Source organism: Epinephelus fuscoguttatus, linkage group LG2 (assembly GCF_011397635.1).
Source record: "Epinephelus fuscoguttatus linkage group LG2, E.fuscoguttatus.final_Chr_v1".
NCBI lineage: Eukaryota > Metazoa > Chordata > Actinopteri > Perciformes > Serranidae > Epinephelus > Epinephelus fuscoguttatus.
In genome coordinates this window covers 13,770,821-13,790,519 of record NC_064753.1, presented here as the reverse complement: position 1 = coordinate 13,790,519, position 19,699 = coordinate 13,770,821, and the positions used below count along the sequence as shown (strand labels likewise).

The 19,699-nt window shown below is 41.7% G+C and overlaps 1 protein-coding gene across 1 annotated transcript in view; it reads right to left on the bottom strand.

Moving 5' to 3' along the window:
- The window catches only part of LOC125904529 (tyrosine-protein kinase CSK), a 54,553-nt gene that overhangs the window by 7,355 nt on the left and 27,499 nt on the right, over positions 1–19,699 (bottom strand). Inside the window, exons 2-5 of the mRNA XM_049601999.1 lie at positions 15,950–16,033; positions 10,342–10,455; positions 7,515–7,627; positions 3,600–3,819 (exon numbers count right to left, since the gene is read on the bottom strand). Coding sequence (XP_049457956.1) covers positions 3,600–3,819; positions 7,515–7,627; positions 10,342–10,455; positions 15,950–15,964 — 462 coding nt within the window. The 5' untranslated portion in view covers positions 15,965–16,033. The remainder of the gene's footprint in view (positions 1–3,599; positions 3,820–7,514; positions 7,628–10,341; positions 10,456–15,949; positions 16,034–19,699) is intronic.

The window sequence follows — 19,699 nt, the reverse complement described above, 5'->3', positions numbered from 1 at the left end:
AGGGGGAAAAAAAAAAAAATCAGGTTTTGACTGACATATTTTTCTTATTACATGAAAAAAGAAAACATTACATAATCTATAACCCAGATGCACCTGGGCTGAGCTGCAACCAGCCCATTATCCTTATCATAACGTCACAAATGCAAACATAATGGTGATTAAGTTCTGCAGTTTGACACTTATCTCATCGGATATGGATGGTTTAGATCATCATGGAAAGCTGATTCATACACAACCATGAATTAGAATAAATGCAATTCAAGGAAACCCAGAGCATCTGTACTGCAATCAAACATCAATTGAGGTAACAGGATCTGTCTTTAGAAATGAATGAACCTCTGCTGATGACTGACAGAATGCGTTAGGCGGTTGAGGAAGACTCCAGAGTAGCTCCCCTGCTGGGAGCTGCGAAGTTTATTGTGGGAACCAGCGGCAGAGGAGAAGTGTGTGGGTGTGGGAGAGTTCAATGCATGTGATCCTTCACCCCCAGAAACACAGCAAACCAAACGACCCGTCAATATCTGCTTGTCATCGTCATAACCTGTTAGACTATTTATGAATGCAGATGCCCCACTTCGGAGACATTTATATGTGTGAGACAAACTGTGAATCAGTGTCTTCCTAACACACATGGGTTATCAAACCTCTGTGTGATCACTGAATTAATAAAGCAAAAAAAGAAGGGTACCCATCAACAGCAAAACCAATGTTACACAATTGCAGCATGGCGAATTGACCACAGTGTAAGTTTGTGTAGCAACCACCAGGGGGCAGCATGGTGAAGGAGGGGTCAGCTCCACTACATTATTCAGCACTGACAATCACACATGCAGCCACATATGTGGAATAACAACCACACCACTCTCCACACATACATGTCTATACACATATTTAGATTTCCTTCAGCATTCATGTGATGTAGCTGTATTATTTGTGATTATATGTGCAGTGTTTTCAAGATCATCATGGAGAATGTACAGTGCAGACATGTTGCATAATTAATACTGCCTGTTTAACACATTACAGTTACATAAATTCAGTCTGTTAATGCATGAAAATATATTTTTAGTACACAATGGTGCTGGATAAATCAAGGTCTTCCCATATGTAATTAAATCAGAAGGGTGTAATCACAGCGCAAAAATACAGAATGAGCATTGTGGCTGAAAATACTTTCACCGTGCTGTCACGCCCTTCGTAAATAACATATGGAGCATCTCCATCTCACTTCAGCAGCATCACTGCATCCATGTGACTGACATACAGAACATCACTGTGGATGTTGTGATTGACAGAGAGGAGGCCTGGGTGTGCTAGGATATATGTATGCATGCAGAGTGTATATGCAGGTCCGTGTGAAGCCTGCTGTGACAGGCCAATAAGAGCAAGGCAGGCAGAGCAGGGAGACGATGAGCAAGCCGGATAAACACACAAGAATGCGAGGCATCCTCTCATAGCCTATTATAGAGAGAAAGAGAAGACACGGGGGAATGCAGACAAGGGAGAGGATAAAGATATAGTGAGATTGGGTGAAAGAGAGAGAGAGGAAGGCAGGGAGGGGAAGCAGAGAAAGAGGCTGAGATAGATAACAAAGAGAGGAGGAAAGAAAGCAATATGCCAGGTATCCACGAGGGAGCACAAAGAGAGAAAGAGAAGGAGGGAGGGAGGTGGAGAAAGGAAGTGGAGGCAGAACCAAGCCTGGAGGGTGTGAACAAGAGAGAGGAGGATAGAGATGGAGAGGTAGAGATTGTGGGTGGCTGATAACAAGAATACACCGGGGATGTAGATGGTCTTGGTGCCAGCTGGCACATTCCTGTCGTCCACTTCCAATGCCCCGCAAGGCAAAGAGATGAGGTCCAATTAAAAGCGTGATAGCCGCCAATCCAGCTCTTCCCTTTATCTGAGAGGATGAAAGGCCTCACACTCTCTCTCTCTCTCTCTCTCGCTCTCTCTCCTTCCCTCTACCATCATGTCTCCTGAACTCCCCTTTCCATGTCCTTCCTCTGAACCGGCGTTCAGATAACAGACAGAGAGTGAGAGGATCAGACAGCTTTTTGAAGAATGTGAACATGTACTTGAGTCTGATTTTTAGGGAAACTCCTTGGGGACACTGAATATATGAGTGTGTGTGTGTGTGTGTGTGTATCTTGTGTTTACAGAGTTATGTAATCACACTGCTGCATGATTGATTTAATTTTCTTAATTGTCAATACTGGCATAAAAATTGGAAGATGGAGTCCAAGTCTCAAACATAAGATCATAAATATATACAGTTATTTTAAATATGGCCTCAAAAAACAGAATTTTGACAAAATAAACATTTCTTGAAACAAAGGGAGACAGTTGAAGGCATATATCCCACCTATTCCTCTGACTGTTGACTTTTTGGGGAAGTATCTACATCTAAGCGGAAAACATGAGCTCACAGGGCATTCTGATTATTTATTAATCGCTGATAAGTCCGCACATTACTTTCTTGATGACTCATTTGGCCGAAATAATGTCAGAAGTACAGAAAACCGTGAGAAATGCCCGTCACAATCTCCCCCAGAGTCCAATGTGACATCCTCAGTAGGTTATTTGTTAATTTTTAACAGGGAGGAAGTTTCTTTCCTCTCTTTAGAAAATGCCATGTGAAAATACTTTTCTCTGACTCACTTGTTTATCTCACAGTTATCTCTCATCTCGTCTCTCCCCTGTGTGTGTATCTCCCTCACTGTGGTCGCAATGCTTATCGTAATGCACAGATTTGACTGTCTGAGAAGCATCGCGTCGGAACGATTTACAACATGCAAATGGTTTTTGAGATTCCTGGTCATTAAAGCAGTGCTACACAGATGAATAATTCTCAGTACACAGATGAATAATTCTCAGTAATTTATAGGTCTTAGGTTTGAATCCAGACCTGGAGTTAGAGAGAGGGATGGCAGGTTAACAACGGGGACACATTTTGGTCATTTTGCTAACAAGGGAATGGTGCCCCCCCAGAAAACGCTGATGTTACCTCAAATCACGTTTTGTTAAACTAAGTTTATGATAACATGAGACAAAAAAGAGCAGCAAATCCTCACAACTAAGAGGCTGTAAAACATTTACTCAATAATCAGAATAGTTGCAGATGTTTTTCCTGTTTATCGACTAACTGTTCAGGCCCCTCAGGCTTCTTGAAGAAAGTAGTGATGTGGTAAAAAATTTGTGGAATTTATATTCTAAATCCCATTTTCTGCCACAGCAGCTGTTTCAGGGCAGAATGCATTTGAAAATGTTGTCCTCACTTTCAGGAGAGAGGAAGTATCTCCTGGAACCACATGAAACACGAGTGACCACTGACATTCTGTTCATAAATGTCAAAGGTTTCATTTTCCAACAAACAACTCTCTTTACACGCTCTCTCTGCGGTTCAGCTGAACACTTTGTGACTTTCGGTTCTCGCTATTATTAAGTTTAAAGACAAACCAACCAACTGGCACTGATAATGAGTGGCCAATTATCCTTTTCATCTGCCAGACTGAGAGCCAAGTGTATTATGGGTATCAAGGGTACCATGTGAAGAAAAAATAGGAGCAGAAATGGCAACTATGTTCTCTGTTGTCCCTCACCTCAACCAGCTGCATGAGGTTCTCAAAATACTCCTCCTCGTCAATGGTGAGCTTGCCATTGTGGTAGATGATGCGGTAGTGTTCCACCTTGCCGTCGCAGCTGACGCACAGCGTGTAATCGCCAGGATAGTTGGTGCTCTCCCTCACCAGGAACAAGCCCGTCTCTGGAGGGTAGAGGAGCCGTTCGGCCTGCTCTCGAGTTATCTTGCCATGAAACCAGCTGCGAGGAGAGAAGATGGGCAGAAAATTAGAAACAAGACAGGGACAGGAGGAAAAAAAATTGAAGAACAATGGAGAGATAGCGTGGAAAAAGAAGGAGAGCGAGAAATGAAGAGGGAGAAAAAGTGAAAGGAGAGAGTTATCGAGGAGGAGACGGTGAATCACGCATCAAAAAATGACAGACGAGGACAAAAACTGACAAAAACTGGCATGTACTGTTTGCATGAGCACACACACAGTTGATGTAACAATCGTGGACAATAAAGAGACAAATCTGATCCATGCACAGAGATACCACAAGTGCCAGTTCTTGTGACAAACAATTGAAATCCTCATCTGCTCTGTGTCAGTGCTAACAACATCAGATAGGCCTAAATCCTCCAACGCTCCCTACAACAGATCAAACAGGTCATTTTCACTACACTCGTCAACCAGACAAAAGGATCCACTTCCACCAATCATGGCCCGCAGCCCTCCTCTGAAATGAGAAGTGAAAAACAAGAGCGCGGCGGTAATGGGAAGCCGGCAGCAGCACTTCCAGTTGGTTGAGCTCGAGCGGAGCAGAGGGCGGGGTCGTCTCAACTCGGGGAGCCAGTGAGAAAGTACCTGAACCCAAACAACAGGAAACATGGTGCTCACAAACACACATGCATGGACGTACACACACAAGGAACCCAAGGCAGAGTCGGAAGCTGACACACAGTCGCTGCAATAACAGGAAAACGCAAAAAGTGCTCAGACGAGGTGGTGGTGGGTAAGACAGGACCAAGTCATCCACTCCCGGCTGAGGTCAGGGAGACCAGGAGATGGACTGACTGTGAGTTTAAAACATTTATTTAACTCAGGATTCAGCAGAGATAAAAAGCTGTTGAGAGCTGCGCTGGCTTTAACGTGCTCTGAGAAGAAATAACGCTCTTCCTTTGCTGGCTGCATAACTGCATCCACCTCACCATATGGCCTGCTGGGTATATCTATAGGCTGATAATGGATGGATTAGACAGCTGCATTACAGTGAGTGCGTTTACATACACATTAATATCCTTCTTTGGATCATATTCAGAATATGGTGTGTATAAAGAACAGAGAAACCTATAGATTTGTATCTCTGTTAACATGATTGTTAGTGTTGTAGGTTTTCTTCTTTCTCTGACCTGTGATCTGCAAATGTTCAAGTGTAACATATCTATATCATATTTCAATAAAATACAGTTACACTATAAGAAAATCAAAGTCCTCACTGTAAGGATTTGGAATTTACATATGTTCTGCCTGTACAGACATGTGGTCCTGAGCACTAACACACCATCATCCCGGCAACCTCCACCACAAAACAATGCACCGTATCCCATCAATTTATGACCCTCCTTATGTCACAGGTCGTTCAAGCTGCACACAGTAGTAGCCTACAGGGTCTCTCCACCCGTCTTGGCTAGTGAATGGGTGGTAATCAACAGCTATAATTGATTTAGCCTGTTTTCCTGTGGCTGCCTCCATCACTCCCTCCTCCTGGTACTCGGCCTCCTCAGACAGCGGAGGCCCTTGTGGTAAAGCAGCTTAATACGGGTTGAGTTGATTAGATCAGTGCAGGCAGCTTCTCCGATGGACAGCAGCTCCTTAACTCCCACTAATCCGAGAGCGGGCGCCAAGCGTGGACGGCCCAGAGACACACATAGCCCTTTGGTGGACACACACTAGCTGCTCTGTCCACACCAATTAACTGCAGTTTTCATACATTGCATCATACTGGAATAAGAAAAGGCACAAAAATGTGGTAAACAACCTGGTGGGGACAACAGGACAAAAGGACAGTGGGGTTAAACCCCTCGGCTTTCTTCAGGGGTGGTGCTGTTATGTGTGGCAAATGTCTGCCACACGGGGGCAGCAGAGAGAGCAAGCTGTTAGACGCCAGCGAGGGAGGTGATGACTATATCTGCTGTTGAGTATCAATCGGTCAGGGCGAGAACAGGGACAGAGGACCACAGCTGAACCCTTATGTAACTCAGAAGAGAGGGAGAGGTCTTCACTGAGACATCTGTTAGCGATTCACGACTAATTCAACAAGTCCCTGTGGGTTACAGTTAATGGCTCCAGATGAATGACTTCTGATGACTTGAACGTTTTGAGAAAAAAAACAAACACTTAACTATGCAGTGATCTCAAGAGCAGCAGCGAGAACATGAGGTCAGCAATTGTAACCATGCAAAATGTTTGGGAGTCTAATCGTTCCTTTAAATCAAAGGAAAATTAGTGCCAGAGTCTGCTTATGCTGTAGTATTGACAGATGTCAGCAATTTCTCTCAATTTTCCCTCAACAAAGAAAAACATTTATAGGAAAAACATACTGTGAAGAGAATTGGTAACGGCCATACTAAAGTGGAAAATCGACTTCTTGTCAGACGACAGGAATAATTGCAAGATCAATCAATGTGACCATCTCTTGGTGAAGATGAATCTAATCAGAACTCCAGCAAAGTCAGAGCTTGCATTGGAGTTTAGTAATTCATGCTGCTATTGTGTTCACAAAGCCCTCATAGCTGCGCAAGGCTAATTTAAAGTTACCATTAGGCCTCTTCAGACCACACGCAGCAACATGGCAGAGCTGGGTGACCCAGTGACCAGTTTCAAAATGGTGCAGACAGGCAGCATGAGTGGTGGCAAAAGGAGAGGTTAAAGCTTTCAGCAGCAGTTGATGGAGTGAGACAAAGAGGGTCAAAAGTCTGTTTAAATGTTTCCTGCCAACAGGATGTTACAGTGGCGTACCATCAACTCTATAAGCACTGTAGAACTAAAGACTCCTGTGCTTATGGCTGATCTCTGTTTTAGGAGAGAGCACACTAAACTGTCTTTTCTGCAGAAGCACAAAAGCATAATAGTAGAAACACTGATAAACTTAGATAAATGTATTTAGATGTTGGGTCTGACTTTCAGACTGCTATATTAATTTCAATACAGTTATGGTGGAGCATATCTCACAGTGCATCACCTCTCACAGGACAGCAACTATGCCCTTCGTCTGATCCGTGAAACACTGGAATTAAAAACTCATTCTACTAATCTGTTAAGTTAAAATTCTTGTTTATTATCACTTGCAGGATGCACACAAAAGCTTTGGCAAAATTGAGATGACAACATCTCATAGCTATGTGATGATACCTTGGCAGCCTGTGTGCTCTCGGCTTTCCTGTCTTGCTTCATTTGCATATGCCTCTCGTTATGTTTTTCCTCTTTTTGAAATCGCTGCTGTTTCAAAGAGCCCGATTCAAATGTAGTGCGCAGCTGGTCCTGGCCTCTGTGGCAGCCAGACACCGACAAGAGAAGATGCAGCCCAAACTAAAAGACTGTAAAAGTTGGAATTTCCATCTTTTGATGCTTTGCCTGACTTTTGAAATCAACACTACATCTTCCCTCGCTGCAGGGAACAGAAGTGAACGGGGGTATGACAACTTGTTCACACACTTTACAAGGAAAGAGAGCGTATGTGGCAAAGATGTAGAAGACACATAGCTAAAATTGGTATTTTGATCACTGCTGCATATCATCAGATTCACTTTGGCATTACATTTTAAAAATACTGTCAAAATAGAGTTAGGTTTGTGTATGTCTCAAAATAAATACATGAGACAATCAACAAAGCCCATACACACACATACACACACACTAATTTGGGTTTCTCCTCCATTACCCTCCGATACTTACGGCATAAGACTGAGCTTCCCTCCTGACTTGACTCCTTCCCTTTTCTGGACATAGTTAGCTGGGATGGTGCCCTCTCTGCCCACCGTGTTCCTCGCTCTGTACCAGTTGGGATCCTGAAACAGCCAAACACACAATGATACAGCCTTAATACTGATGCTAATAACTGAGGTATGTTAACGTGCCATGTCTGTCATGTCCTGTTCCTCATGTTCCTCTTTAAACACACTGAGTTGGTAGCAGAAGTGAAGCAGTGGGGTTAAAATCCTTCAGTACTTAACATATAGCCGAGAATAGTACAGTAACCCACTTTAACTCCACTGGTTCAATTACATATTTGTGGGCAGAAGTTGCTGCAGCAGTGAGGGCTGCTGTATATCTGAAGCATTAACAGGAGCCACAGAGCTCCTCCAGCCTAAACGCAACCCCCTGACTGGGGCTACAGAGCTTTTTGATGGAATTCACTGGGATCTCAAGTTTTTTGCAAGATGATACACTGCATCTTATTTTGTGCCATGTTGATGCACAACATAGTTTGTTAATTGCATGGTTGCTCTGACTGTTAGCAGAATGGCTGTTGATATTTTAATGTATTAGGATATGAGCAGCAGGGGTTAAGCTTTTGGTTGTCTTTTAGTATCCCAATTCAACTATAAACTACTATTGGTTCATAATTTAACTTCAAATTAAATAAAAGGTCCAGTTTGTAAGATTTAAGGGGATTTGGTGGCATCTAGCCGTGAGGATTGCAGATTGCAACCAGCTGAAACTTCTCCTGGGCAGAATTCCGTTAGTGTTCATTGTTCAGGAGGTTTGTAACAGGAGCTAAAATATCTTTAAGTCTCCTCCTCTCCAAAAAAAATGTACCCAGTAATTTAGCTGGTAAAAACACTGAGTAAATGACCCTATTTAGAGTCAGTGTTTGGTTTGTCCCAGGGCTTGACGCTAACTTTTTTCCCAAGGAGCACATGTGCTCCTAAGTTGAAAAAGTAAGGAGCGCACAAAGAACTTTAGGGGCACAATGTAAATTGTTCAAATAATGTGTTTTCCGTAATAAACGTGATGCAAATAGACATTTACAAGCAAAATTATTTAATTAATTTGTATACAAAATGTACAGAAAGGTAAAATCATCAAGTTTTGAAAAAGTATTGCAATTTCATTTTGTCTTTAATGTTATTATCTTATATATATTATCTTTGCAATATGATTATCTTATATAATGTTATTACTATCCTAAAACATTCTCCAGGTACTCTGAAACTCTGCAGGACTTATTTGCACCCTGCTCAGCAGCGGTACCATGGCGAACGGTCCCTAACTACGGGGAGAGCGGAGCAGGCTTCCCTGGAGGTCCACCGCTTTTCCCGGTCCCTCTTCTCCACCACACTTTGACTTATTCCCACCCAGCTGACAGCCTGGCCATGGTCCCTAACTGTGGGGAGAACGGAGCAGGCTTCCCCGTAGTTCCGCCGCTTCCTCCACACTTATTTCCACGCTGCCGACAGTGGGACTTATATTCATTGTGCCGACAGTGGCTTGGAAAACCGCCCAGAACCGTGTCACATGGGGAAGAGGGAAGAGGGAAGGCGGCTGGAGTTCCAACATTTGCGGTTAGATTATCTTATTTTTTTTATTGACAAAAATATAGGTTGCTTCGGCTGATTTTTTTAAGTGCACATGTGCCCCTAAATATTTTTTACAGTTCGCACACACCTATTTTTAGTCACAAATGCGAGTGAAACGCTCACACTGTCGAGCCCTGTGTCCATTCTGGGCCACTGTAGAAACATCGCATTGCAAAGTTGCAGTCTCTGTCGACAAGGACTCCCTCCCTATGTTGATTTAAATAGCTCATTCTAAGGTAGCAAAAATATGAAGATTCTTATTTTTAGGTGATTATACATGAAAGAAAACACATTTATTATATTATATTACATTTCTACCAATATATCCCCCTAAATCTTACACACTGGACCTTTGAGACAAGCGTCACATATTAACACAGGTACTGCAGCCCAAATAAGACATGAAACACTGCTATGAGTTATTATTGTTGTTGTTTGCTGAAACAAGTCAGTTATATGAAACTGCTGCATTGGCTATTTCAAGCTAAAAGAAGAAGCTGTCCTTTTAGCCTGTTATCATTTTAAATTGGTATCTGAAAAATTAAAGAAAATGTGGAACATGAAGAACAGTAGAGACAACTTTAGCTGTGCTGGTGTTGAGGTGGGTTGTGGGTAGGCATGTGCAATTATAACATAATGGCCTGACATGATTATCTGAGCTGACTGATCATTTTGCATAACTGTTGATTTTCATAATCAAGGGAATTTAAAGCCAGTGTTAAAAATATGGCGACACATAGAGAGTGAATAAGGTGCACATTTATCAGCTGGGTAAATAAAGTGTCTACCTGAGCATGAGGTTCCAATGTCAGAAAAATAAACATGGAAAATGAGAGCGTTGCTGTCCAGATTTTACTGCTTTTGGGCAGGTTCTTCTGTTTCAGCTCATATGAGACCATATTTGTTGATTGCCGAAGCCAGATGAAGACATAGAGGTGCCAATAATGGGTCTCTTGATTTGTAGTGGAGAGTCTCCCCTACAGGTGCAGCAATGTGTTTGACAGCTCTGGGGAAAGGTAAGCCTGAGCTGCCACTTCCATCCAGCTTTTATTATTAGATAATTCACATAAAACTGTCTGGATGTTAATGTGGTGTTACAAGCTTCCCGAATAATGATCATTTGTCCTGGATAGCAGCTTTCAGCGCTTTTTAGTACAATGTGCAGCATCTGAATATATATTCTGAGCCACCTGTCTACTTACCCTGGTGGCTCCGATGATGGTCAGTAAATCTCCTTTACAGAAAGGCAGGTCCTGTTCGTTGGCAGTCTGGAAGTTGTATTTGGCTACACACTCTGTGCCAGTCGACCATGGTGCCTTAAAGGAATAGACAGAGAGAACATTAATTACAGTGGAGCAACTCAGTTTAGTAAGGGGAGCTGAACGGAGGTATTTGTGACAGACGTGTTACAAAACACAGCAACACAGTCAAAAATAGAGGTGACAAGGCACTGAGGACAGGCATGGAAAACCCTATACAAATAGTTGATAGATTTCCCATTGTCAGAGTATGCCTCACTGTTCTTTAGTTTTTGTGATGTGTTGTGTTCGCTGTCAAGAATGTGCTGGAAAACAGGTTAGTAAACAGTAGACAGCAGCATGGAGGCCAGTAATTAATTCAGTCTCCCTTTCAAACTCGGTGCAGACTAATTTGGAATGATATTCAAGAACTGCTTGGACGGAGACGGACAGTATTACATGGCAGCGCATCAAAGCATTGCACTGGAAAAGGGATGAAAATTAACATTTCGACCTGGGCGTTGTATTTCCATCACTGCTGATCAGAGCTGAAGCTGATAAATACCTGAGACTACTGCAAAGTCATTTGCTCCGGAAATGAACGCTGATTGTAACCTTTCCCCGTAAATACAAAAGCCAGATGTTAGTGGGTGTTAGCGGATTTTCTGTGCAGTGGGAAAAGGGCTTACATTGACTCTCTTAACAACCATTTAAACACAAAACAGAGGTCTAAATTGATATTTACATTGACCTTATGTGATTTTCACTCATGCCACCACAACTTATAATTGGTAAAAAACAAAAAAGACATAATTGAACGTGGCTTGAGGAATAGTAATTCGCAACAATGACCACTATAAACTTCAATCTGCACTTTCAAAACAGGTGATGAGAACTCAAAAATTAAATTCAGTGCACGCAGAATGGTGTGGCAGAGATTCCTGGCAATAATCTATCTCTATGCCTATGCATGCTAACACCACCTACTTCAAAGTCAGATTACCCTCAGATGGTTATATGAATCTTGGCAAGAGGCTGAGCAGGCAGCACTGCCCTATAAAGGCAGAGAGCAGGAACTACAGAGGCAGTGAAGTTGAGAAAAAAAGTTTCCAGACTGGACAGCAAACTCTGAAACCAACAGGAAGGTTATTCCTTAATTTTATTTAGTTACAGTTTACATCCATGTCTGTCCAAACTGATATGTAGCAGTGACAGTCGACAGTGCTTCAAATATGGATGTTCCTGCAAAGAAGCTACAAATTCTAAAACATGAATACTTCACACACATCTTCAATCCAGCAGCACAGAAGATCTATACAATTAGCACAGGTTCAAGATGGGAATCCAAGATAAGTGTCACCAATTCAGTATCTGACCAAATGTCTCCCCTTCTTTTCCTGAATTATGATGTAGAGTAATGGCCAGAAAAGTGTTGCAAAACATTATGATGTCACAGCAAAGTTGATTTTTGACCTTTTGGATATATAATGTCATCACTTCATCATATCCTATTACACATTTGTGTGAAGTTTTGTCATAATTAGTGTGGACGTTTGTGTCAAATCTGAAGAAATTCCCTCAAGGTGTTCTTGAAATATAATGTTTACAAGACTGGAGCAAATGCAAGGTCACAGTGACCTTGACCTTTGACCACCAAAATCTAATCTGTTCATCCTTGAGTCCCAGTGGATGGTTGTGCCAAATTTGAAGAAATTCCCTTGAGGTGTTCTTGAAATGTTTTGTTCACGAGAATGGGATGGACAAACAGACAACCCAAAAACATAACGACTCAAACCATGGCTATCGTCGGCATGGAGGCATAAAAATGCAGATACTGCAGTATCATCATCAGGATATGCGAGTCCAACAATCAAAATGTATCTCAGCTTTCTTGTCAATTCTAACTTGTTGTTTAAGGAAATAAACTATATTTTGATTATTTACAGTCCATAGCTTAGAGGAATTAAAAGTCCATCTGTTTTGTTAGGTAGATGTCATTAAGTCAGTCAGCGTACTATTAAAACGGATGACTGTGGCCATGTCATCAGCTAGCTATCATGTTCTTCTTACTGTAATTGGTAAGATACAAAGAGTGTGCTAAATACACAAAACAATGGGTAGGAGTTGAATCAAATTGTTAGAAAAACCCTACATACAGTTTTATGTGTCCTGACCCGTGCAAGGTAACTGACTGTCTTTTGTCCTATGCCTGCTTGGACAGTCTTAAGTCTCTTTATGAGCCTTCAACATACATAAACAGCCATGTCAAATTAATAAATTAAACATATCTCACACTACAGGTCGGACAACTTTCGCCTTCATTAACTGTATGTTTAACTTTGTGACCTCAGGTAATTTCCAGCACAGCTCCACCCGACTGAGCAGAGGTCTCATCAGCCAGAAAGGAAATAATCAAATCCCCTGTGTGCGTCTGCAGTGTCTTTTAAAGAATAAAATCGTCTGTGCTTTCTGTGAAGGACATTGCCTTTTCTCTGGCTCACATTAAATGAAGTTATTACACCACAGTCGCTGCCTCAGAATTTGCTTTACTGAAGATTTCTTGAAAGGCTAGCGGCACTCATTGTCAGTCACTCTGAATACTGTAAATGTGGCAGCTACATGCCTAAAATACGAATGTAAATGACAGCGAGGATAAGGATGCTTTGTGTATTCAGTTTGCACTCTCAGATCAGTACGGGGGGTGTGATCAAAAACGTACCACAATAGAGGGAACGAGATGAAATGAGAAAGCCAGAGTACAAAGCAGCAGGTGTGAGTGAGCAGGTAAGGTCCTTGTACAAGCTGCTTTATTCCTCACAACACACGGTACACCTGAATGTGTCGCATGCAGTCTCTGTCAATACTGCATAATGAGTTTGGACCACTGGTGAGGGTTATGTAGATACAGAGAAACCTTGTTTCTCCACTGTTATTAATTTACATTTGGTCACTTGGACAAAAGGACTTTATGAAATCTGGTTTCACAAGATAGAATGTATTGCTGAGGATATTTCCTTGAGGATCTTAAGTAATTTAACATGTAGCCTTGTGCAATACACAATAAACTGGGGAAGAAAATGGGCTACATTTAACATGAAGTTTCATTAACACACGTAAGACCCTGTGTGTGCTTTCCTAAAAGGAAATTGCCATTGATTAAACATGTTCGTTGGCGTTTGATGAGTGAACATTTTAAAACAGCATATTCATGTAAAAGTATTTCCCCTGCATAGTCAAATATACTTGAGGTCAACTGTGTCTAGTATTACATCATTACTTGACATCCAACTCTAGTTCACCTCTTGAGTGACCTACAAGTCAGTTTGGTTTACTGTATTTGCTTGCTCAAGGGTTTTTCACCACATGGCTGGATGCTGATAGATGCACAACACTACTGTATCTGAGCCTTTTGGCCACGGGGTGGTAAGACAACCAATAAGTCACATATCTGCCCCTCAAAATAGTCTGGGTAAAAAAAAGGTTGAGACCTCTTGACCTACAGAAACCCACTGAATAGTTTTAGAAACGCACCGTCAATTTTAAGTCAGGATCACACTGAATCCATAATGCACTCATGTTGCTATAAACCACAGAGCTTTCTCTCAGTGTCTCGAGGCTCAAAAATGCAGAAAAATCTGACATGATTGTTAACTGTGACATTACAACATTAATTATTTGTTGCAACTAAGATTCACTATCAAAACAAATGTATCACAGCCTGACTCATGTGCAGGGAAATAATAAATTTTCTTTTTTTTGTGTGATAACACTTCCAAAACACTAACAGTTTCAAAGTGTTTAGTTGGATCCCAGCCTTGATCTTTTCAAATTCCAAAAAAGGGGATGTTTATAAAAATGTTCACCTTGACTGTAGAGGAGCACTGTGGTGTGACAGATTAAAAACAGCCTGGATCAATAAGGACATGTGAAGGCAGGAAGCAGGAGAGAAAGTAATCCTGCTCTGAAGCTACCACTTGAGAGGCATTAGTCGAACCACTGTGACAGTTTGGTAATGTGAAACCACTAAAACTGAGCCGGACACACGTTGATGGATGTGTGCTTACCAGCTATGTGAATTAATATGTTGCCACAGATATGGGTTCCTTTCAGCACCTCTGTGTTTTGCATGCAGTCCCTTGCATGTGCATGAATGCTCACGTTTGTGTGTGAGTGTGCATGTTAGCTAAGCTTTTTTGCAGTCAAGCAGTCTTAGTGAAACTGACACACATTACAGGAAGGTATTAAGGCTGGGTAAGTATGACCAAAAAGTAATATCATGGTATATTTTGAATAATGGTTGCTATAGATATAAAACAAGGTGGATCTTTTTCCATATTCTCTCAGTATTTGTGGTGAGAAGTGTTTTGTGCATATTGCTGAAACAAAAAGGTGATAAATCAACCATGAAAAAAAATGAATCATCATCAATTGTAATGATTAATTGATAAGCAAACACACCTATAATTCTCTGGTTCCAGCTTCTCCAGTCTGAGGATTTGCTACCTTTTTTTGTTCTGTATCATTTTGAACGTAATACCTTTTGATTCTGGACTGTTATTTTATCAAACAAGGAATATAAAGATGTCATATGGAAACAGTTTTCCACTATTTGTTTTATAAGACCTAGTGATTTATCCAGAAAATAACTGGCTGATTAATTAGTAATGGCAATAACCATTAGTTGCAGCTACGTCCATAATTTACCTTTTAACTTTTGCCTTCCTTGTTAATATGGACTGAGTGTGACTCCATGTAAGTAAAGGGTGTGTACTTCAGCCTCCTAACATGGTGTGGCTGCTAAGAAGCGAACAGCAGCAGACGCTGATTATCCTGAACAACTCTTTGTTTAGATTTGTGTAGCTCTATGAAATGTAGAGGGGATAGTGCTCACTCTCAACTTGTCAAATACTTCCACTTTGTCAATGATGTCGGCGTCAGACACCAACGCACAGAGGCACCTTTTGCAGCAGTATGATATGCACCAAGCACACCAGTTGTAGAGGCAGTGGGCAACAACCCTACTCATCAGATACCGTTGCTTTGTCAGTGATGTCTGCATCAGAGACACCCTTCTTGATCAGGCCGTGTTAGTTTGTAAAGCTACTGGCAACTACTGTAATATAAAAATCAATAAAGTTTGTATAGGGAGGGTGGAAACGGTGGTGGATGGGTCAAACCAACTCAAGATTTTTACCCAGGAGTGCCCTGTTTGTTTCCCGTGTGAATATTAAGCCAAACAATAATGTTTTCTACTCGACCTAACCACGTGCTTTGTTGCTTAAACCTAAGGAAACAAACCTAAAAATGAAGTGTTTAACCTACATTGTTAATTTATTTTGAAAAAGTATGCATGTGAAGAGCAGAAACTGTACATTTACTGTGAAAACAAAAGTGTTTTTTGAAAAGACACAATGCATGTAACAAGCATAAAGTGACATGCAATCTCTGAGTGTCCAAAACAGACACAGGAGGTGCAGCTCCACTGACAAAGCAACGGTACTTGACAAGTTGGGTTGAGAACATGTTGGCCTACCTATGTAAACAACAACAAAAAAATGTGTGCTTCACTCACGTGCATCCCAGACATGATGAAGGGAATTGGGCAGCAGGTGTCCTCAGGCAGGTAGCGGTCACTGGTCAGCTAGTACCATCAGAGCTGTAAAAGAAACAAGCAAAGCATTACAAAACACAACCAACAATCTCTTTATTTCAGAGGCTTAATGCAGGCTACACTCTTCTCAACACTACAGATAATGACTGATCTGTCTTTGTCTGCAAGATGCATATACAAGAGTGGCCATTATTTTAAACCCATAACGACTCAGCTGACAGTGATTATCAAAGTCAATGTTTTAATATCTTATCTTCAGTTTAGGAAAGCCAGTGGTGCACATACATAAAACCTGCCTTGACTGTGAACACTGTAATGTAACGCACATACGAATAATCTGCTACAGCAGGGTTACCAGAGTTTAGTGACTTTAGTTCAATAAGAATCAATGTACAGATTGCCGTCAACGAAGTATTTTATAGCACAACAAATTGTGCAAAAACTCAATGAGGTTTCCATGCAATGACATGGCACAGTGGGCATGTTTCACTGGACAAATCGCAAATTATTGCAAATGTAACTCAGATTTCTGTTAATACTCAGTAGTTGGTGATCTTATCCATCCTCCCCATTTCTAATTTTGATTCCTTCGACAAATAAACTTAGCTGCTGTGCTGATAAAAGACAGCAAAAATATTTATTTCTAGCTGAAAGGTGTTTTTTTAACTCCTTAATTATCCAGGTTCCAATAATACTCTACAGATTGGATGCAAAATCTGAAACTCTGAACCTAGGAAATGAGTAGAAGGCAGCTCTCTGGTATTAGCCAAGTCTGCTGAGCATCTTAGTTTTGCAGCCAATAACTAGTCTTTAAAGGTGACCTTGATACAGCGACAAAAAGGAGAGAGGGAGTGAGCTGCAGAGAGGGAGAGAGAGAGAGAGAGAGAGAGAGAGCAGGAGAAAGGACGTGAAGACAAATTGTTAGTGATGAGAGGATGTATGTACTGCTTGTGTCTCAGTATGCATCGAAAAGAGTCCATGTCTGGTTGGGTGTGTGTGTGTGTGTGTGTGTGTGTGTGTGTGTGTGTGCCTAGAAGAGCGTGTTGCTGAAAGTGGGTAAAAGAATGTATAGGGTGTTGGTGTGTGCCAGAGAGGGTGTGTGTCTACAGCTGTGCCTTTATACACCCATATCTGCGTGTGTTACATTGTCTTTTTCTGTGCCTGACAAATGAATGTGTTCTTTATGTGTCTCTTAAACACCACATGGATCGTAAAAGCTTTTCTTATTTCTACTGTGATCCTTCCTTGTCAAAGACGGTGGTAAATCAGTGGCAGCACAGTAAAGATTACAACTGTTTAAAGGTGTAACAATAACTGAGTAAGGCCTTCCGCAGTAGCCTCCATTCAAAGCATCTCACTTCCGAACAGCCAAGAGAACAGGAAGTTGAAATTGGGAGGGAGGTGAGTGAGAAGGAGGAAGTAGCTGACGCATATTTTCCAGGGCTTTGTAGAAGGTAGGGAGGTGCTCTAGCTGGAGTCCAGTGTGAGCATGGGTACTCTGGTCACTGCCTCCCTTATTAGACTGACTACAGCCATTCATGTCAGAATAGATCAATAAACACGGTGTACAAAGCACTGCGAACAACTTGAGTGTAAACGCATAGTTCAATGATCCAAGCTTAACATGTGTTCTTTAACACCTCCCTTTGAATTCCCTGCCTGTCTGAGGCGTATACAATTAAAAAAGAGCTCATAACTTACACTTTGATTAAGTCTGTATCATGAAAAGTAACATTTTTTTTTTCCACTGAGTGTTTGCCAGTTGTTTTCCACTTACAAAGTAACTCAGTGCTCTGTGTAATTTTAGAGCCATGAAAATGATGTATCTCCTTCAGAGGGCCTGGCTATTGGCTAGCAGGCTCCCTGAGAGCATCTATGGCCAGACTTCACAGCACTACCATATCCTGTGTTGAAACAGGAAACAGCCTAATTGCAGACCATTGCAGATCTGTATGCAAACTGACAAAGCCAAATATATCCAAGGCCAGGCTGTTCTGTCTGCTGCACCCAGAGGGCACCCGCTTCTTTCCCTTTGCTATTCTTTACGTTTAGAGCAGCACTACTGGAACAGAGCAGCGCGGCTCACCAACCCACAGCCACACTAGATAGCCAATAGAGGGGAGACGAGTGAGTGCTATTCTTATCTCTCTCCAGTGCTGAGGAATGCCTGCAAGCTATTCAAGAGCTCCAGCATCACACTGCTTACATCGCTCTCCTTAAGTTAGTCAAGTGGTACTACGTAAATCCTGTGAGTGAAAAGCGTTCTTCAATTCAATTTTCTTTGGCAGGCTGTGGAGAAAATCCACTGCGTACACTTCGGAGCCAACACTTCACTGAGTTTCTCACAGAGAAGAATGAGGTCCCAACACCCATACTGATAAATGCATTGTGAGGTGCTAAGTGTGTTTAGGCATGTTGCTACAGGTAATAGTCAGAAGTCAAAATATGAACCAGGAAGTCCAGTTTGAAGGCTTATCAGACACCAGGATCGAATTAAAACAGACATTTACAACTCTGCAAAGTTATTACAGCAGTGATGACTTACTCCTCTGTCTTGACACTTGCTATATAAACGAGAGAATTAGCAAGGCCACATGATGCAGGGTATTTTCTCAGGTGCAAGTGCTTTGCATCGATTGGGCCCAATCCCCACTCTTTGCCCCTTCCACTTCGCCCTAATCGCCCTGTTGTGCGAGTTCATGTCAGGGGTAGGGTGACCCGACTCTTGTTGGGATAGAGGGGTAGGACAAAGTGTTAGAGCTGCTTGGCCCTCCAAACAGAGGTTTTTCAGAGGCACACTCCAAAGTGAGTGTTTTGAGAATTCATTGGCAAGGTGGCTGCACAAGCAACAAAAGAAACTCACTAATGTATTATCTTCAATACAGATTTAAAATGACGATAACCAGCATATTATCTTAGTTTAATGTTGTATTAATGGTCTGTTCCTTAACAACAAGCATAACATAAGGAATCACTCATATGCTGATCAATAGCTAACTAGCCAGCTAGCTAATGTTACCTTGTTATTGCTGATTTGTGTATGACAGTCCTAAATTTTGATGTATTTCCACATTGCACCCAAGTGATGACATATGATGCCCTAAATTTAACTTAAGCCCAGCACCATGCTAACATTAGCCTACAGAGCACTGCTACTTACCTGGTAAGGAAACAATATTCTTTTTATTTTTGATGACTTATTTGATTGATTGATAGCAAGGAACTTAAGTTTTAAACGAACTGCAAGCGTCCTTCCAGTACAACCACAAAAAGCTGCCTGTAGCCCATGCAAGAGGAATCACCACAGGAGGAGATGGAATATTCACAACTTCCGGCAACATTTCTCACAACTGTATGTGTAAATGCCACTATACCACTGACGTATCAGGGTCTTGAAAGGTTGTCCTACTTCAAAGAAGAGGTTTTCATCCACTGCCCCTTGTAACTCTTCCAAGAGGCAAAAGAGCACTCGACAACAAAGGGTAGGGGTAAAAATAAACAATGGGATTGGGCCTGGGATTGAAAACAAATAACTTCCAGCTGATATCGCGCTGCATAATGGCAACGCTTGAGCTGAAGTTGACTGTTTATCCAGACTGCCTGCATTTTTCTTTCTGTAATGAATCAGAAGCCTTACAATTTTTGATGCTATTGTTGGTCTAAACACAGCCTAATAATCTGTATTCTAACCATGAACAAGGCTGCGCTGAG